At 31.7% G+C, this 22836-nt stretch overlaps 1 protein-coding gene across 1 annotated transcript; it reads left to right on the top strand.

The window, feature by feature from the left end:
* Positions 1–10049: 10049 nt before the first annotated feature.
* On the top strand, positions 10050–21360 carry LOC114132036 (protocadherin Fat 3). Its single transcript, XM_027997410.2, has 21 exons — positions 10050–10275; positions 11692–12001; positions 12086–12342; positions 12469–12900; positions 12957–13092; positions 13180–13430; positions 13494–13749; positions 15149–15342; positions 15408–16174; positions 16595–17006; positions 17321–17434; positions 18381–18659; positions 18742–18925; positions 18994–19220; positions 19316–19618; positions 19697–19817; positions 19886–20137; positions 20199–20482; positions 20556–20870; positions 20933–21057; positions 21159–21360. The coding sequence occupies exons 1-21, from the start codon at positions 10264–10266 to the stop codon at positions 21175–21177; spliced, it is 5250 nt and encodes a 1749-aa protein (XP_027853211.2). The 5' UTR covers positions 10050–10263; the 3' UTR covers positions 21178–21360.
* The last annotated feature ends 1476 nt before the right edge of the window (positions 21361–22836 follow it).

Here is a 22836-nt window from a genome sequence, read left to right as displayed (position 1 = left end):
GCATCGCACATACGAAAACCATCAAGTATATGTCACGGTCTTAAATATTAATAGTATAAATTCATTTATATTTTCACAGAATTTTGGTAGTCAACACTCAACGGTAATATTCAGTAACTAATATTATTAGTTATTACTTATCCATTTTCGTTGAAGTTATTATTATTATTTTTCATTTCATTATTTGTTTTCGTAAAAGTCCGCAATACACATAAAGAACAGTGCTTTTTTCCACCGATTTTATTATTGTGTATAAGAACAGTTGTTGTTTCCCGACGCGATATTATGCGGGTCGTTTGCGGAATGATGGATTTGGAAGTGAACAAAAGCGCGCTTGAAATTGCCGTCCTAAGCTTTTATCGCGTATTCGAGTTGACTGTATATTATATTATATGTACGTTATACGTGTGTGCTGAACACATATAAGAATAATAATAATAAAAAGTTGAAAAAGGGCGTTCCAGACCGTTGAACCTAACAGCACCTGTCAAATGCTACCCCGCGACACAACTCTGATTTCTAGTCCGAACAATAATATACGGTAATAGCTCCGACACTGACGCCCTCGAAAAGCCATTCGGCTGTGACTTTGAAACCCATTGCACCGGATATGAATTATATACTGATTTCGGCTATTATTATTATTATTATTATTAATTTCTAGTATTATTTCATGTATGTAGTTCCTTGGAAAAGCAAAAAATAACCAATCATTTATCTCCGAGTCCTTTGTTGTAAGTAATGAGTTTGCACTCGAGTTCAACAATCGACCAGTAAATACTATAATAAATTGTATGTTATTTAAAGTCTTAAGTACAGACAATGCTAAATCTCTAGAGCAATTCAATCGGAATATAAATATCCGAAATGTAAAGTACGTCACACACAGACACAGTAAGGATTACATAATTATACTAATTGAAAATATCTAACTCATACGTAATAGTTTTATATAACTTATTTACTTAAGGTTATAATAATTAGAATCGAATTATTTAAATAAAAATGTTTGTCTTTTTATACCTATATACATAATAAAAAAATATATCCTATGAAAGGCTACCTTTTATATAAAAATGAATAAGTACCTACTTTGAACTTTTAAAATAAGCTTCAAAGAGTTGTACATCATTAGTTTTACATCAGTTTATGTATAATACTAATTGAAAAAGTAGTACCTATTTTAAATGTTACCTACTATATTAGTTAAAAATTGTTATATTATAGTGTAAAAGCACATTTTGCACGTACCTATCAAATTAGTATTAATATTTAATACTGTGAAAAGTATTATTTAGAACAAGTCATTAATACCTCTAAATTCCGAAAAAATACATTCAAAAAGACTAGAACAATCTTTATGAACGAACTTTTATAAACGCAGTATCTATAAGTGAATGGTTGTTTTTGGTTTGCAGTCACCGCGCAGTTCGACTAGAACGGTTTATATACCATAGTCAGGAGATTGACAGATGAGATTGATAACTAGATTTATGAACAATGAAATATCGCAGGTGGCAAAAAGGTCCAAAATATTATTTGAAATCGTTTTACACAAAAGAGTTGAAAGTCTATTTTAGGACAGATGCGTATTACTTCAGTTTTCACGATGTTGTATTATATACTAACTGAAAATAATATTTGAAAAACTTTGTGAAACGTCCACTATGCGGACGATAAATGTTTCTAAATCCTAGAATACAGTGTAGATATAGCGGTATAGCCATATTGGTATTGATAAATCTCAATAGTGACCCAATAGTGTCTATAACGACTAAAAAGCTAATAATTTTTTGTTTTTTTTTTATTTTACGGACGAAGCTCGTTACAGACGCAAAATACGAGTATAATACACAACCGCACAATATACTGCAGTGTTTATCAAAGAGGATTATGCATAATAAAATCGCGATCGTCCTCCTTTGTTGTACGATTATTCTGACCTCGTGACACCGCAACTACGACGACGGCTACTACGCCGCGGTCGTAATACAGGCGCGACTGTTTGTTTTCGTTGCTAATGGATAAAACATTAGGTGAACAACGAAAAAATATTATTCAAAAATAAAAACCCTATTTTGACGTCACACTTTGCTTTGGTGAAGAGCCCACACACACACACACACACACACACACACACACACACACACACACACACACACACACACACACACACACACACACACACACACACACATACACACATACACACACACTCACGAATACACGACGCATGCGCGGGTTGAATGTGCCAATAATGCGATTTAAAAACCAAAAATCGGAGCAGCTGCAAAAGCCGCGGCCACCCCGACGCTAATCAAAACTGGCAGCCGTGACTCACCGTGTTTCACGACAGACACTGTCGAGACACAATAATTATGTGTAGTACAATTTAATTATAATATTACGGTTAATATACCTATGCGATATTATGATGCATGCGTGCGTTTTTTCGACCACAGCTATATCGTCGTAAAATAATACACCAAAATTCATTTGGGTTTATGGTGTTGTTTTATTAGTTTTGGTTTTTATTTTTGTATGTCAAATACGTCGTGAATGTTTTACTCGCACGGATGATATTTCTACGTAATGCTTACGGTACCTATAATACTATATTATACAACTATAGTCAAATAACACCAGTATACAGACATACTCTTTCGTTTCGTGTGTTAATAATAAACGAAATATTTCGCTGACGATAACGAGAATAATTTATTACGTGGTTTGTAAAAAGAGGACGGAATTAAAAAGGAAACCGTAATTACACCACATTTTGAGTATAAAAAATAATGCGTTGGTGCACCAATGGCCGTTTAACATTGAACACGTTGTCTGTACTAGTCTACAGTTTGGAGCTAAACAAAACATTAAATGATAATTCCTACTTACTAGCCATTATAATAATTTATTATGTATTATGTATTATTATTATTGTTAGGTAAACATAAATTAATTACATCTATTGAACACAATAAATAGCGAATACAATACATAATATTCAGGGGGGCAGGGGGGCCATTGCCCCCTTGAGATTTTTCGTGTTAGTTACAAAATTGGAAGTTTTTACATAAAGCTGGTCTTGGTATTTAACGACAATTGGACAATCCTTGTACTAACAAGTCATAAAGGAGTTATTATAATTAATTGTGAAAAAAAAACATTACGATTAATCGCTAAGTCACTTTTGTCTGGTTCCTACAGATTGCCTGTTAGCGCGGATTAGTCAAAGTAATTAAAAATAGTCGATCTCAATTATTGACGAATAATATATAATAATAATAATATTTATATTATATATGAATCGTGTATGAAAAACATAATAATAAAATCAAAATACTTGGAAAGCATACGCGATTATAAATTATAAAAGCAGCCCGTCGTCAACGGAAATTGTAACCTTTTGACAGACATTATTACATTATTATTATATTAGGTACATTTATCGTTAATTTTTAAATAAATTAAAAAATTGATTTAAAATACATTTATTTGTTTCAAAAAAAAGAGATTGTCATTGATTTTTAAAAAAAATAGATTATCATTTATACAGATAATATAGTATCGTTATAAGTAAATTTGATACTCTCAAATTTTAAAAATATATGAGAAACAACAATATGGATAGTACGACCATCGACCCCTTTTTCGTACTTGAAAGCGACTGTTTACGTGATACTGTTATAATACATAAATTATACCTTTATTTTTATTCGAACTGATTTCCTACGTCGACATCTAAAGATAATAAAATAATATTTACGTACCCAGTTATAAGATATAGTGTATTATCTATTATCAATATAATATTGTAATACGCATTTAGTTTGAAATCAGCAAATTCGATACTGTGGTATTGCAAAGTAATATTATTATAATCTATGTTCCAGACTTAAGGATTATAGCGATTATTATAGTAACAGAGATATGAGACACCAAATACACATATTTTAATACTGTGGTACATAACTAGAACAGTATAATGGTATACCAAATTCAAGAGTAGGTACATCATAATTCATAATATTATCTACGGGAAGGATTGTTGTAAATAGATAAAGAAGTCGTTTACTTTCTTTTCTATTAAAATTAATCAATTTAATTTATTAGCTAATCTTATTCATCGGAATTTAAAGTAGTTTTTTTTTACAATTAATACAATAATTATCTTGTAAAACAAAATACTTATTGAGTCATATTTCATTAAAACGTTAATAATTAATAAACATAATAGTGTACATAATATAATACATTTAATTAACTTGTGGCTCAATATTTAAAGCAGAGTTGATGAGTTATATTTAAGCAATCAAAGTACAATCAAATGCATTTGTTTTAATATAGTTAAATGATTACTAAACAACAAGTGTATACCTAGGTATTAATTTATTTTTTTCTTATTATTATTACTTTTTTATCGTATATTTCAATATATATATTACTGTTTTTTTAAAAGCTATACTATATTATTTAATCATTAATTTTAATACTAAACAGACAAGCCCAAAAACAAACTTTTATAATAATAGATAATTTAATATTTGGGTACAATAGATATTATATAAAACTTTTGAAAGAGTTCTTCTACACCAAAAAGTTTTCACGTTCATATCGAATAAAATGGAATCTTTAAGTGACAAAATAACAGCTTTGTCAAGTCGTTTAAATTCTAAAGCGACTTGCCTATTTTATTTAAATACTGTTAGGAATAAAAATAAATTTATATACCTCTTTCACTTTTATTCAAAATACTTATCCAGTTTATTTAAAATACTTTAGGATTGATGACTTAAAGTGAAAATTAATTTTTGATTTAAGAAAAATTTTTTATAGTATACAAGTATCGATATTGTTTTTATAGTTGTTATTGTTAGGAGGAAGGGAGGTAATAATTTTTACAGTTTTAGTCTAATAAGCCTAAATTGAGTTTGGAAATAATTTAAGATTGGCGTGTTATTATCTTCCATCTAATACACTTAAATTTAAGTCTACAGATAACACTCATGTAATAAAATATCAAAGTAAGTATACTATAGATTTGATAATTTTGTAAAAATAACAATTATAGATTGATGTGATTGCGGAGATGTTAGAATATATATTTTTAATATCAAAAGCCAATCATATACATTCCGGAGATTATAATATTATCATAAACAACTTTTAGGTTAATTATAATGTATAATATATATATATATATAATATCACAATAGTTTAAAGCAATGATGTATTAAAAATAATACATGGCGTATCGAAACCATATTGTTGCTATACAATATTGTTTTTTAAAATTATATTCAACGTATAGTCAAGGAATTTAAATGCCTTTTTTGAATAAGGACAAAATTAGAGAGCTGATTAAATCATTTTTAGGAACCGATTTAAACTTATTTATCTTAGAATCGCGCAATTAAAAAGTTTAAATTAGTTTGTTTTGAGTTTCTTAAATTATAACGCAAATATAAATTGAATCTATCAATCTATACATTAATCACAAAGATGCATTTTAACGGATTATAATGAAACGTACTTTACACTTTTAGAAACACGAATATACCTCCTTAGTCCGTATATGTACTGTGTATAAAATCGTATCCAATAACCGCACATAAGTGGTGGTTTATTATACACATATTATATGATATTATTATACGTTGCGTTTGTTGCAAAAAAAAAATTTACAATAAACAAACCTATCAGTACTATTATTTACCATTTTCTCGTAGTCGCTACAAGTCACAAACTCACAATACTCATAACTATAATAATATATTATTATGTAGTACCACTAAAGTAACTACTATTATAGGCACGGAACACGGCTAGCAAACGGAACGGTATGATGTATCGTGTGTAAGTGTAATATTGGAAAAATATCATATGGTATATTATAATTTTAAATGATTTTATCGAGTTATATTTTTGTTTTGTTTCTCCGACGAAAACCATAAACAAATCGCGTTTGTCCATTTCCGGAAACAGAAAACGATATCGATTTCGATCGTTATAAAACCGAAATCATATATGCTGCTGCAAACAGACAATACGAATTCGGTAGTAAGGTATATATTATGTACAGTGGAATGGACTCGTGGTATATAACGCCACCGCGGTTGATTTGACCACCGAAACACCTTATGATATATGATTATTATTATGTATTTTTATTACGAGCGTAACTCGACCAACCATAACAATAATAAAACGTAATCAGAACGTCTGCAGGTATTCTGTTCCGCGACGATAGGTAGGCATACCTATCGTATATAGTTTCGAACGCTAACGGAATACTCAATCGTCGGTTCGGCGGGGACCCTCGTCGGCGTTGAATATAATAATAATATTATTATGGTAAATAATATTATACGACTTGCCAGTTGGCCTCCCGTTTCATCAGCTACGAATTATTGCACTAAATCTCGCACTGACAGTTATGTACTTACATCCACGCACAACAATACTATAATAATTTTATTTTTACATCGTACATCGTATATAGAATTATTATTATTATTATTATTATTATTATTATTATCATCATCATCATCGTTGCAATACTGGGAATAATATATTTTAATGGTTATATACGTGTTTCGTTATACCTATATAGATGCGAGCGTTCGCAAGTGTGTATAGGTGAGGATGAAATTCGAGTTTTCAGACCTCGGGAGAGTGTAAAAAAAAAAATAAAATAAAATAAAATAACGTTATCATTCGTCTACGAATCTGGTTTGAAAAAAAAAAAAAACATAATGGTGAATCTAATTTCGCCTTATTCATAAACGTTCAGTGACTTATTGTGGCCCGTGGTAATAACGATAATTCGTGCGACTTCTTTTTACGCGCGCGATGACTGTGTTCGTTTTCGTGTGCCAGATTTGCTTTGCACGCGTTTAACAGCAACACTCCATTACGCTGCTTTTATTATTGTATTTGTATAATAATATAATATGTAAATATTACGCTGAGTGTAACATATTAGTCGCTCCAGTCGCGTTTATTTATTATGTGCGATGGACACGGTTCGTGATCGGTCTAATGGATCATCAGTCAGTCTCTCTGCAGCAATATGCATTATATTATTTATCGTCATATCGACGCTTTGCCGCACACTTTCACGCGCAACAGGCGCACGCATTGTCCAAAAGTCGTCTGAACTGAGATTGTATATTGTGAAATAATATAAGTGAAAACGAATTCGAAATCCCATTTAAAATCGTAACCGAACAGTGTCGCAGGACGTTTCACATCGTAGTATAATACTGTTATTTGTTAACCTATATATATATATATATATATATTATATTATTAAGTATTTGTCAGAGCAACGAAAACGTTATTCTCTTCTCATCGTGACATCGGGGTATAAAATGGATTTTTACCATAAATGCACTTTATTTTTTATTTATTTTATACATTTTATTTGAATTTTTAACCAAATCACAAACACGTCGTTTTGTCAGAAAAGAAATTTGTTTTGTTTAACCATTTTCATTTTCCACATTGCTCCTATTACTGCATTCCATGATACTCGTGACAGCGATCACAATAGGTCGTTAATATTTTAAATAACAATAAGGACACATCTTAAGCCTTGGGCATCGTGCATTGTACAATGTACGCTGTGTTTGTTAATATAATAAATGTTTACATATAATTCTACAAGTGCAATATACTTCTTGAATGTAATTTAATTATTATATAATAACTGTTGGTAGTAAAAATAATTATTTTATTATTAATTCATCATTCATCGTTTAATAATTAAATTATACACCATTGTCAAATATTTAATGATAAGTGTAAAGTTTTATTTTTCATTTTAGCGTAATCCAAAGTATTGTATTCAGCATGGTATTTGTATTTTTGAATAAAAGTTATTCTCACTTTAACGAAAAGTTGTTTAAAAACTTGAAGTAAAACAATTATATTTATTTTAAGCCCACTTATCAGATACAGAGTTAAGGTATTGTTTAATATCACTCTTTAATATTATAATCGATGTTTTATTATGTTGTCAATTTAAGTGTTATACAATACATTTATTTATTTGAAAATATTTTGTATGGAATTATCATGTATTTTATGAGAAACTTTAATATTAAACAAAATAAAATGATTGACATTGTTTTAAAACTAATCAAATAAAAGCATAATTTTATGAATAACCAATAAGTTTGTAATTATTAAATCTCGGTAGAATTTTTCATTTAAAATATACTATAAGGATATAACAGTTGAATAATTATATTTAAATGAAACTAAATATTTTATTAAACCTTTTATAAATAATTACATTTTTAGTTTTTTCTTGTCTCTGTTCACCAATTGCAGAAGATTGACAAGCATAATAAACAAGTTTAATAAAATTCAAATTAAGATTTAAACAAAGTTCACAAGTATGGCATACATGCCTTAAGGGTAAATTTAATGAAATTGTAATTTGAAATTCATAAAATGCATATTATTAAAATAAATAACCTTTAACAAATAATTATTCATTTATTATGATATTAGTTTTTCTGAAAGTTATATTCATAGTTTGTATGTATAAAAATATTCAGAAAAAAATAGTTGGTACCTATACTTATTTTTTTTTTTAATTACCACCTTTAATTTCTTCAAATAAATAATTTTTAAACCTATTAATTTACAATACATTTTGGTTTTTTTTTGGTTAATATACTATTACTTATTTGGCGATAAACGAAATTTTAATTTATTGAAAGCTTAAACCCGCAAACGATAAGTATATTAGAATTCGACGTGTAGATATAAATTAACTGATAACAATTTGATGGTAGTGAAAATGCATTTTTAAATAATAATCGAGTATATTATAATGAGTAGGTGCAATATTCCGTACATTTGGACCATAAATAAGCACTATATAGTCTATAAATATATGTATTCAAATAATGAATCAGATTGTCGAATAAATTATTTTTTTAATTCTCAAAGCAAAAAATCTAATAATAGAAATTAATAACTACCGAGGAGAGATTTGCATCGGGCACTTCAGTGTATAGATCTCGTGCATTGGCTCTCGCCATAATAATCTTTATATAGGTACTTCTTTTGAGATGCAACAACACCCTAGAGAAATCTCTTGTCAACGGAAATTGGCAACGAATAGAAAATCGAATTAAATCGATAACACGGCAGCCTCGGGCCCTAACGATTTCCGTCGCGGACGTCATGATCGATCGCGATTAATGCCCCGCTTGATCATCATTGACACACTCACGACGATTATAATAATAATGTAAAGTTACTATTATACGCGCCCATATCGCGTGACCTCCTTGAACGCCCACGATCGGCGTAAAATAATATAGACCTATACGGAGTTTCTAAACACCACCGTCGTTTGGTAAAAAAAAAATCCTAAAAAAGTTCTTTTCTCAAACCGGTTTCATGGCCATTATCTCGTGATGCGTATATTACAATATCGCGGCAAACCGTCGGCGGCGGCATACCCACGCCGAACAATACGACAATAGTAATAATTGTCTGCGACGATAATAATATAATATAATATACCGACTACGCGGCGAGCAACAGACCGCCGGTCGTCCGTTTTACGACTCTTGGGCGTTGTCCAGCCCGCGTCGCAAACCCCGCGGAGCGCGCCACTCGGACTCGGGTAGTGTTCGACGTAAACGTAATATGGTGTGCCGAAAACCGCACACTGGTCTGAGTAGTGAGAGATGGAGGTAAAAATTAATAGCAACAACAGTAAGTTGTAAGTAGTGATAAAAAATATAATATGATAATAACGTCATCGGGTGCGGGTCGTAGTCGACGACCGGCGGAGACGAAGTTTGCGGCTGTCGTCGGAGACGTTCGGAGTGGTGGGGACGTCGAACCACAGTATTATAGCTGTAAGTAATATAATGGTACCGATCCGAGCCGCTTAGTGGCGCATGACCGGTTTCGCCCCTCTCCGTCGCAGCAGTTGCCCGGTATCGTGACGGCGCACCGGTTGCCCGCAAGATAGTTGGTACATACTATTACTATTATTATTATTTACCTGTCTCTCGTCTTCCACCGGCTGCGTGACCCCTCAGTGGTTCGGTTTACCTGGATTCCTGAGGTCGTCGGTTCTCCGTGCGCCATGTGAATTGCGCGCGCGCGCGTTCATGTTTCCAACGCCGTTCGTGTGCCGATAGCGAGTGTGTCCGCGGCGTGTCATGTTTATGCTGTCGTTCTGCGTTTGGATAACTGATTTTGCGGCGATAGGATAGGTCCTAGTGAAAAATGCGTCTGCCGGTAAGTATATTATAATATGCAAACGAAACGGATCGACGGTATATTGTGATATTAGAAAAGTTGCGGGCGTACAATGCCCACGCGCAAAACGATTATTATAATAATATGATTGTTATCGTCGAACGTATGGGCACCTATATACACGTCTTTCGCTGCCCAAAATCTGGGTCGTCACGACGTGTTTAGATACGTTTGCAGCCGTCGCAATTAGCTTTCTATAAGCTCAATTAGTTAGGTACCGTTTATAGACAGTGGCGATCGCATAGCCCACGCGGCCGATAGACGACGGGGGATGTAATAGTATTATACGAAAAAGACAATATTCGTCGGCCATTGGCTAACGTATACAAACGAACGGGTTGTGATCATGTCCGAAGGGTGTGGTTACGTTACGTTATATTTGAGACGATAACGATAACGATATACCGCATGCGTACCGTGGTTGTGTCGTATCATTATGTAAACCGTGTGTAGCACGTACCCACCGCGTCGCACGCTAAACGAACCCAGGTTTTGGCCGAGCCTCGCGAAACCGGATTTTAATAACCGTCCGATTACGTATACATGCGAGCTCGCGCGCGTGAGAACGGCCGAGTGCAGTTATTTTTTTGCCGTGACCCGTCGGCAGCGACATGTTGGGAGGTTAACGAAACCGAGAGTCTCGAAACACAATAGGAATGGCACAAAAACACCTTGAAGCCAGCGGCAGATTTGCAGGGGGCGCGGTAACCGAAGCACCCAACGAATTCACCTCTATATTTTTTCAAATTATATTGTCGTGTATCACATGTTTAAAATATATCGATTATCACTGAACAATAATAATACACATCATAGTGGGTACCCACCTATAGTTTTTGTAATTGAAGAAAACACTGTTTATCCTACAATTTGGTTTATCCCGTTATACACGGTTAGTTTATATTACAAAGTTGTATTAAAAACCGTGGTCAATTTATTTGTATACACAAGGTCTTAAAGTATTCAATTACAAAGTCTTAAGCTAGCATTATATTGAATTCAAAGATAAATGTAAATAAACGCGATTTCGTGTTTTAAGACGTGCGTAAAAATCCAATGTTGAGCAATAACTTCAAAATGCGCAGTTTAAAAATCCGAAACATTTGTGATAAGTGATAACAATCATACTTTTAAATAAAATACATTTTAATACATATACCTACATATTACAGCTTATTATTATAGTATACACTTATTTATTAATTTACTCAATGCGACTTTTCGTTATTTCTATGTAATACAACAATTTTATATTATTAGTACATACATGTATATGCATGCTATACTATAAAATTACTCAACGGGTACAAATATATTAGATCGACCTTCAACAGCTATTATTTGAAGTAGAGGGTAGATTAACACCTGTTACATGGATTCCAATTTCGTTTACAGATGGCGTATAACTGGCTCGTTACTTTACTCGTGTTTTTGGTTGTTTTCGGCCGGTCAGAATGCGCGTTAAACAACCGTCCGCCGCAATTCCTGCCAGGCGGCGACATGGCACGATTTTCTTTGCCCGAAGACACCCCAGTTGGAAAATCGGTGTACAAACTCTCGGCAATCGACCCCGAAGGCTCGAGGGTGTCGTACACTGTGAGCGGCCAACATCTTAACATAGATCGATCAACCGGTGTCGTCACTCTGGCTAAGCGTTTAGATCGAGAGGTGTTGGATTCACTGGAAGTCGTCATTAGCGTAACTGGTAAATGTCACATCACTTTTGATGCTAGATAATAAAACCAGTGTCAAAAAGCATGAAAAATAGTTTTAAACTCAATATTTTCAGACGAGCCGATAAAGGACTCCGATGCAAATACAGTGTCTCTGAGAAGAGAAATAGCTATCATCGATGTGAACGATAATGCGCCAGAGTTCGTAGGGAGACCATATTCGTTCAGCGTTTCAGAAGACACTCGAGTTGGTACCATAATATATAACAACATAACAGTTGTCGATAAAGATATCGGACCGAATAGTGAGATTATTATGACGTGCTTTCAAAACAATGAACCTTGCGTGACATTTAACTTGCTCACCGAAAAAGTAAGTTTTGCGCAGACTTTATAAGTTCATTTATACATGATCATATTATGTAAAGCTTTATATAGGATGTAAAATTGTAATATATTATTCAATTATTGTACCATTATCGTATCATTTCAATTACAGGTGTCCATAGGTACGTATGTAGGTTCTATTAGATTAGCGCGTCCATTGGATTTCGACACGGTGTCGTCGTATAAACTAACTGTGAAAGCGACCGATGGAGGGCTGAAAAACCCCCTGTCATCCACCGCTAATATTTCGGTAGTCGTCAAAGACGTGCAGGACGAACGTCCGGTTTTTACTAACTCACCGTATTCGATCGTGATCGACGAAAATACACCGGCAGGCGTGCAAGTACTTAAGGTAACTGCTGAAGACGGTGACGCGGGTTTCAAGAGACCAGTCGTGTTGAGTTTAGAAGACGATTCTCTCGGATATTTCACCATCGATAATGAGTCTAACGGAACTGCTTACATATTCACCAGTGATAATCCTATTGATCGGGAAAACAAAATAGTTTCTGACGCCGGTGGTATTTATACGTTCAGATTAAAGGTGACTAATATCACTTAATCAAACGTGACAACGTATAACGGTATTTCGTTTTACAGGCTACCGAGCTGATCAACAACGAATTACCCGGTGACGTCAGCTACGAGATCGTCACCGTAGTAGTTCAAGACGTGGATGACGAAAAACCCGAATTCAACGAAAGGAGTTTCACGACGTCGGTATCCGAGGACATTAGTAAGATAGAACCTATGTTTATTATGATTGAATCATGTTTATTTTTTTGAAACTAAAAATGTTTAAATTATTTAATATTATTTTCAGGTATCGGAACACCTTTACCAGGATTAAATATTATAGTCAATGACAAAGACTTGGGAGACAACGGAAGGTACGTGTTGGTAATGAGGACCCAAGACTCCAGAGTGTCAAACTGGTTTAAAATTATCCCCGAAACGGCCTTGGGAAGGTCAACCGTTCTGATTCGTCTAATTGATAACGATGGATTTGATTACGACGCAGGAGTCACTGAAGTCGAATTCGATATTGTTGCCATGTACCAAGATAATTTAACTGTAAGTTATATTTTAATTAATTTTTCAATTCATGTGTATTTGTATACTATGAATCGATCTTAGGGTGGTTTCAAAGAAGCTTCTGCAGCTCACGTGCAAGTTAACGTCCTCGATGCTAATGATAATTTACCAAAATTTGCTCAAACGACATATGCATACTCCATACCTGAAAATTTGGTACCTGGAACGAGTATAGCAAATCTCACTGCTTCCGACATTGATAGTGGTATATATGGTGAAATTACTTACAGTTTACAAGGTTTTGGAATGGACAAGTTTGGTAGTGATCCTGAATTCGGCGGTATATATTTGACTGGCAGTAAGTTATTTTGTGATAATAAAATTACAATAATTTATATTTATAAAATTGTTATACAAACAATTTAACGCATACGTATGCCAATAGTTGAGTTTGGAACTTCTTGAGTTTGCGTGTTTTTTTTAATTCTCTAAAATAGAAATTATTTTCGTTAAGCCAATAATGTAAATACACAATTGTATTTTGCGTATTGTTGTATTTTCGTTATATTTTAAAGAAAGAGTATATTATTTGAACATTTTATAGCATATTAGTGATTTTTTTATTTTTTTGAACTTTATTGGCTATATTGTATTTTGTAAAACGTTCAATAGATTTGTTTTTGATGTAGTTTATCTAGACGTATAACTATACAATTATCTTTATCCATTGACTGTCAGTAACTAAAGGTCTTGTTATTAAAATATATCTATTGTTATTTATTTTATTGGATAAAATTACAATTAGAAATTTAATAAACTCAATACGTGTATAATGTACATGTATCGTGATTATCGTTTCTACCATGTTATTATTTATTGATTTACCGCATAATTCAGTATATTTTTTCGAATACGTTGTTGTTTTTTGCGAGTTTAAAATGCTTAAAATATCAAATAATAGTTGCATAATTCTATACATGATCGAATGCGGGGAAATATATTTCATACTGATAGTTATTTTATTATATAAACTGTATGAAAGAAGAGTTGGTGTTGATAGGTGATTTATTGTCATATAACATTTAAAAGCAGTAAAACATAAATCAGCAGAGCAGTAGTGTTAATAAAATTAGATTAAACGTTAGCAACAATTAGTATTTACATTTATGTGATTAAAAATATTATATATGTATACAACTTTTTCATTTTTAACTGCATATTTTAATCATTTTTAGCTTAACAAGTCCCAAATCCTCATCAATAATAAAAACCTGTAATATCATAACGCTGAACATTTTTTAATAATGATTACTGAGAAAAAAGTAATTTTAATTCATTGTAAATGATTATTTAAAACGTATTTATACGTATAAGTGTAAGAGAACGCAATTAAAAAATATAATATGCTCACCAATTAACAATTTATTTCTTAGTCAATGACTTCGTGCTAAAGAACTATTAAAACATTCATTTTAATATAAAATAATATGGGTAGTAGATTATGTACTATTATAAATTACCACATTCAATTATTTTAACAGACCATCAGTTTTAATGATACATATGTGGGTAGTTTCTAATACATAGAAACACATTAATTACTTTTATTCATTAGAAGGTTTTTCATTTAAATGCCTCAAAAAATGTAGATTATTTTGAATTAAAACGTTTTGATTACAGTAAAATAGTTAAAAATAAAATTGGAAAATATATCTTTTACAAAAATTTAAAAAATTAGACGACTGTTGTTTTTTTAGAGGTCGACTACGAACAGCAAAGTTCATATTCACTTACTCTCGAGGCGAAAGACGGAGGTAATCGTTCCACCCACGTAGTTATTTTGGTCGAAATTGTAGACGTTAATGATAATACTCCAGTATTCAGTTCGTTAGAATACAAAAGAACTATACGAGAAGGAGGTACTGAATTTCAGCCGAAATTCTTTGTTCAGGTAAGATCAGTTTAACTGATTAACATAATCTGTTAACATAAAATTATTCTATGGTATTTATTTAGGCATCTGACGCCGACAGTGGTCTCAATTCCATGATTCGTTATTCGATCGTCAGCTCAAACTACGACGGTGTTGTTCTGGTGAATCCTATCAGCGGAGAGTTGACGCTGAATTCTCCCGTGAACTCTAGTCACACGTCTCGGGGACAATACGAGTTAGTAATAAGAGCGACGGACTTGGGAATGCCACCTCTACACGCGGACACAAATGTCTACGTCAGAGTTGGTGTGCCGGGAAACCAGAGGCCCATGTTTAAAAATCTCACGTATTCCGTCACGATACCGGAAAACACTCCAAGAACAACGGAGATACTGAAGGTTCGAGCGACCGATCCAGACGGGCCAGACTATCTAATAGAGTATAGCATGGTCAATAGTAACGATAATTTTCACATCAATAAGAAAACCGGAGCCATATCTGTGTCGGAACGCGCCATACTCGATCTTGACTCGACGGGCCTGTCGTATTATCACTTGGTCGTCATGGCTATGGACAGTGGGTTGCCCATCAGAGAGGTTGCACACGCCGACGTGTACGTTAACGTCACAGATGTCAATAATAAACCTCCCAAGTTCGACGATAATGTAAGTTACATAGTGTACGTACCCGAAATCACGGAAATTGGTGAAATCGTGTACAAAGTAAATGCCGTCGACCCGGATAAAAATGCGTCGATTAAATACGCGATCGTTGAACCAATCAAAGCTAATGACAAAACTGGATTGCCGTTAAAAAACACAAGCTCATACAATTTCAAAGATGTATTCAGGTAATATCAATAGTAATTAAAATACAACATTATTAAATATATAGGTACGGTGTACCTACATACTTTGATAGCATATTAATTTACACGATATAAATGCGTTGACAGGACGAGTTAGAAAGTCATATACCGTCATCGGTATAATAAAAACGTATAAAATACGTATTACGAGTAGGTATAACGGAAAAACTACATGATGCGCTCCCACCATGTACATATTTTAAATGATATGCAAATGTGTGTTTGTACGTGGTATTATTTTTATGAATATTTTTTCGTTAAAAATGGTTTTTTTTCTTCTTGTCGGTAAAAAAAAAATACATGCGTAATATATCATATTGTATTTATGTTGCATATTCTGTTATTGTTGGTCGTATTTTCGTATTTCAAACGGAATTTTATAGTTTTGTTCAAATTTTGCAGCATCAATAAACTGACTGGCGAGATCAAAGTGAATTCGGCGCTTAGTTATCAGATGGCATCGGTAATCGTGTTGACCATAAGAGCCGTAGACACTAACGCCGTCGATAACGTCCACGAACAGTACGACGAGGTGGAAATAACATTTTTCGTGAAGCCATACATGAATAAAAACCCGGTGTTCACCAACGCCGGATGGTCGGCCGATGGTGATTCGTCCACATTAATCGTTAGAGTGGACGAAGAAACACCAATTGGTACAGAACTGGTGCAGCTCAAAGCGATCGATGTGCTTACGAACGATTCACTATACGATTTTAAAGCTATCTCGGCAGTACCGCGACAAATCGCTATGGACTATGCTGGCAAAGTTATACTTACAGAACGGCTGGACTACGAAACACTGGAAAACAAGGTCAGTAACTATGAAATTTTTTATGCAATAAAATTACGTTCTTTTAAGTCCGTTTTCCACACGAAATCGTAGGGTAGGATGTACTTCTAAATACTACCATTTGAATGTTTGATGGCCCTGCGGCAGAAACCATCACGTATTATATTTATAATTAATCAGAGGGCTCACAATCATCTGGTCGTAAAATGTATTAATTTATTTTACTCACCTCTACAAGACGTGCTTTTGTTTACGACTATATTATTATTATTGTTTACAAATATCGGTGTGTACTCATGCCATGACTAGTAATACATTCCGTGATATTATTTCAGACGTTGACGTTTCAAGTGAAAGTCACCACTGAAGACGGTGAACGGTCAACTAGCAAAACCATTGTGATCGAAGTGCAAGATATCAACGACAATAGTCCAGAATTTGAATATCCCGTGAGTTAAGAACATTTCATTCAGAAGCTTACAATTGAATATTTAATGTATTTTTTAGTAAAACATATATTTCAGTAGTTTAGTAGAAGTTTTTGTACAATATTATTAATAGTGAACAAACATCTAGTTCCATAAAGTGCAACTTCCCACGCATAAAGTTTTATATTTTTACATTTTTAAGAATTTCTTTCTCTGATTCATAATATACATATTTCACATTATTTATGTTAGTTTTATTCGGAGAAAAAATGAAGAATACTATTATTAATTTTCAGTAAATACATTTCAAATATTATATAGGTACTATAATTTTCAAAATATGTTTTTCTATTATTTCTATTTAAATCTATTAAAAACAATATTTTTGGAAAATCTTAGTTAAAAGATTAAATGAGTATAGTAGTAGACAAACGTTTGGTTCAATTTACAATATAAAATTAAAAATGTAAGTATATCACATAAAAATGTACAAAAATCTTAACAAAAAAAAAAAAAAAAAAACTATAACAATAAAAACAGTAAAAATATATAATATCTATGCAATTATTTTGATTCAAGTCTAATAATAACTTCAAAGTTGAAATTATGTAAAACAATATTTTTGAAATGATGAGTATGTAGATTGTTGTTTCGATAATCATCGAGTAAATGATATAAGTTTAAATGTTAAACTGCAGGTCATTCGTGTTTTATATACTACAATGTTTGAATTGAAAACACTTGTTTCAATCGCTTCTTTGTGGAATAGTGTTATGTTGTGATAGGTAGGTTGGCGTTTAATTTGAAAGTAATGTTATAAAGTTAAATAAAAAAAACTAAAGGTGTAATGAAAATAATACAACTGAAGTATTCTCTAAAATAGTCTTCTAAAATAAGTTTCATTGTGTTCCTAACAGATTCTTTAGTTAAGTAAAAATAATAAATTCTAATTTAGATTTATTTTTAGATTTATCGAACGTCCCTCGTTGAATCCAGTCCAAAAGGTACTGTTGTTTTATCAGTCAGAGCAAATGACAAAGATTTACCAACGTCTCAAAATGGTATAGTCAGGTATCATCTAGGAGGTGAAAATTCAAATTTGTTTACTGTTGATCCTATTAGTGGAGAGATACAAGTTTCTGGGAATGGTGTGATTGATCGTGAAAAAACTCCAATTTTAAAACTAATGGTATTTGCATCAGACATGCCACAAGGTGGCTCTCACCAAAAAATGACTTCAGTGCCAGTAATTGATTATATAAATATAATATAATATCATAAACATTTTGAGTAGAAACTTTAATATTTTAAATTCAATTTCTTATTAGGTACATATTGATGTGAAGGATATAAATGACAATGCACCTGAGTTTGATTCTTCACTCTATATTGCAGTAGTATTAGAGAACGTTGTCCCCGAAACAAGTGTGCTAAACGTATCTGCACACGATCCGGATGAAGGATCTGCAGGACTGGTACATTACAAACTCATAGACGAGCAGCAACTCCAGGGTATTTATTTTAAATGTATAGAATTGAATTATATTTTAAAATGTATCCTTTATACATTTAAAAAAAAGGTTTCTTCTATATAAATCCAACAAATGGACAAATAAAGACTACTAAAAGATTAACGGGTAAAGGTCGGTCTGATCCGTATGAAATGAAAATAAGAGCCGAAGACAATGGAGAACCAGGAATGTTTTCTGATGTCAAGCTTAGTTTATACATTAGCGATATAATCGAAAATGATGGAGTTCCGACTTTTGTACATCCAACTGCTGATGAAATTGCGTATGTTTCTGAGGTAAACGAATAAATAATGGCTATATATCTATTAGAACCAGATGAACTATACACAATATTTTTCACATACTTATAATATTGTTTTGATTATTTTAGAATGCATCTATTGGGTCGTTAGTATTTAGAGCGTTGGCTACCGATCCAGATGATCCAAATACATTAGAAGGAATTATTCATTATAGCTTTTTAGAAGAAACAAAAGATTCTTTAATTTTTTCTATTGATTCGGAAACGGGATTAATAACAACTACATCAATTTTGGACCGTGAAATGCAAGACAAATATACTCTTGTATTAGTTGCAAGAGATTTAGGCAGTGTTCCACAACAGACCACAAAAGTTTTTAACGTGATTATAACCGATGTCGATGATAATAAACCAGTATTCAATAGATCCATAGTAAGTGTTAATCAGATTTTTTTCTGTAGGTATTAGTCGATTATTTGTATACTTGTATAACACTATTTGCAATTTTAGGAAGAAAAACCTTTAATGATGGAAGTCGAAGAAGAGTCGTCTCACGGTACCCTGATTGGTTCTTTGGCAGCCTATGATCCAGATATCGGGGAAAATGCACTGATCGATTACATAATAACAGGTATATTAATTTATTTAACAATAGAAAAAGAAAATGATCTCATATGAATTGTACAATATTAATTTTAGATGGAAACGACGATAATGTATTTTATTTAAATTCTTCAAATAATGTTGCTGAAATAAGAATCAATGGAGAAATTGATAGAGAATCTATATCTGAATATGTTTTGACAATAAAATGTTTTAAACATAAAACAAAAGCATATAATTTGCATAAATCGTACAATAAACAAGATCCAAGTGAAAGACAGGTGGTAATCAAAGTGCTCGATATCGATGATAATTTACCAAAATTCATTGATGAAAACTTAACTTTAGGTGAGTTGTTGGTTAGTGGTTGTCTAAATATTGATTTCATCTAAATCGTATTCATTTTTAGGCGTTAGGGTAAGCGTTCCTCTTGACACACTTGTGGCTACAATACAAGCCACCGATGTCGACAGTTCGGCAGAGCAAATCACGTACCACATCACAAATCTCACTTTTGCTCATAAGCTTGAAAGCCCAAAAGAGATTAAGAGCTGGCCTTTTTTCTTAGACCAATTAAGTGGTCAGATTAGAACTACATCTTCGATGTCATCATATTCAGAAGGTTATTTTAACATAGTTGTAGCCGCGGTCAACAGTGATGTGCCTGGACGGCATTCCAACACTACAATCAAAGTAAGTCACGTCAAAGGTTGATTCGAACGACAGTTTAAAATATATTAATATCAATATACATTTATTTTGATAGGTGTTTATTGTAAAAGACCGTGGATTGTTGAAATTTGTTTTCACAAGACCCCCAAATGTAGTAGGTCATTACATAAAAAAATTCAAAGAAGACGTTGAAAAATCATTGGGGATACCTCAAGCTAGTTTAAACTTGTATGATACCCAGTTTTATTCGAAAAATGATGGAAGTCTGGATTTTAGTAGCACAGGTTCATGTTTTCAACTAGTAGGACCAAACAATTACAATCCAAAAGATACTATATCGTTACTCGAAGACCCCAGCAATCACGAGTTAAAAAACGTGTACAAACAATACGAAGTTAAAAACATAGAAGTAAGTGATATTATTTTTTCTCGAGAAACTAAAAATGTTAACTGGATTGTAATTCTGTTTAGCGATGTTCCCCAAAACAAGTGAAGTCAGCTGTTACGTGGGTACAGATATCGGTGTTGGGTATTGCAATTTTCATTGGGATTATATCGATTTTCTCCATATGCCTTTTATGTTGTTCTTATAAAAAGTAAGTGTTGAAAGTATTATTTATTTAGAATAGTTATTTGTGAAATTCAGTAGATACCTATTTTATTTTATCTGTTTTTCATATATATTTTTTTTTTATAGATGGAAAAGGCTACGGTAGTAACGTGATAAGATGATAAGTATCAATTAGACGTGAACTCAATGATATGAGTTGCCATGTAAAAGTGCTGTGATTCAATAACTATACAATCAAAATATATATAATATATTTTAATTTTACACATTATATTACCTAAAAATGTATATATTATTACTGTGATTATATTATTTACTTGCTTCGAAATTTGAGATTTTTTTTTATGAGTAATCTTTTTGGTTTGTTCACCTTTAAGTATGATAGACTTATAGAAGGAAAACAATAAAAAAAAATTATGGTAATAAAACAACTTAATATCTACTTTGAACTGCGGTGTTTTTAGGTATTGAGTTCACAATTCAAAAAATAATCAGATTTTCTTCTTTTATATTGAAATATGTTCTTATATAAGAGGATTAAAACTAAAAGCTTATGATAAAGCATTCTCGTCTCTCTCGATTTATTTAAATTCTTTCTAGGAGAAAATTATAAAAAGCAAAGGTAAAACTAAAATAATAATAATACAAAAAAAAAAAAAAAATTTTAGTTTAAAAATAAGTTTATTTATCGAATTTTTCTTTTGAGTTCTAGACAAATTTAAAATATTTTATTTACATACCTATATAAATAATAGTAACAAAATATTCTTTGATGGGATATGTATAAGTTGAGTGTACTATTAGGGAAAACGTGTTACATTTATATTGTAAAATTGAAAGTAATAATACTCAAATTCCGGAAACGGTTTTGAATATACAACAAAAAAAAAAATTAAAGTAGATAACCAATTTATTAATTCATTTTACTATAAAAAAAAAAAATTAGCTATTAATTAAACGATAAACATTTAAAAATATTTCTAGTTATTTTACGTAGGTAGAGGTTATAGAATTAACCGTACTGGTAAATAAAATTAAACAATTTCAATGTTTAAAAAATTATGGAAAAACGATCACAGCTCTTAAAATAGTCATTTTTATTTGAAAGAAAAAATCTTTATTTAGGTCATATATTGGTTTCTGATTTTTAATTAACATTGGATAACGCTAGATAAATACATTTGAAAATACTCAGTTATTGTAATCACAACATTTATTTTGGAAACGGAGTTTTTTTTTTAGATCAAAATAGAACATTACCATCATAATATTGCCTTCTTTAAAATAAAATAAAAATATTGATATCTAGCTTTTTCACAAACGTAAGCATTTCCCATCAGTAAATCGAGTTATACTAAAAACGTGCTTACTCCAGTATTCATTAACTGCAATTTTTTAAACTTGGTGATTTTCTTGAACATGTCAGAAAAAATTTTAGAATAATTGTAAAATGCTTAAGTAAAAGTATTTATTAGATTAAATTCTCAATGAATAAAATATTTGTTTTTTTTTTTTAAATTTTGAATAATAATTGAAAAAAATTTCAGTGATATAAAAAATATAATGTATTCCATTTTTATTAAAAATTTAAATATAACTTGTATGATGTATATATCCATCAAAGTATATCCAATCTGCGGTAGGTATATTCTTAATAATCTTAATCTTAAAAGTCAATAAAAGATAAGGTAAACGAGTCCAATATAATTTCCCTTTAAAGGTAATTGTAATAATTAGTGTTTTATATTTAATAGTCCATTCAAAGTAAATTGTTAACCTTAGTGACCTGCTGAAAAAAAGGCTG

This window comes from Aphis gossypii, chromosome 1 (genome assembly GCF_020184175.1).
Source record: "Aphis gossypii isolate Hap1 chromosome 1, ASM2018417v2, whole genome shotgun sequence".
Classification (NCBI taxonomy): domain Eukaryota; kingdom Metazoa; phylum Arthropoda; class Insecta; order Hemiptera; family Aphididae; genus Aphis; species Aphis gossypii.
Note: the sequence above shows the minus strand (reverse complement) of the source record. Positions and strands in the feature narration are given on the sequence as shown.

What these genes read in the sequence shown, in the direction of transcription:
- LOC114132036 (XM_027997410.2), top strand. An exon ending in CAGTATTCAATAGATCCATA is followed by an intron (nt 19,619 to 19,696) that starts GTAAGTGTTAAT and finishes TTGCAATTTTAG; the next exon opens with GAAGAAAAACCTTTAATGAT. An exon ending in ATTCCAACACTACAATCAAA is followed by an intron (nt 20,483 to 20,555) that starts GTAAGTCACGTC and finishes TTATTTTGATAG; the next exon opens with GTGTTTATTGTAAAAGACCG.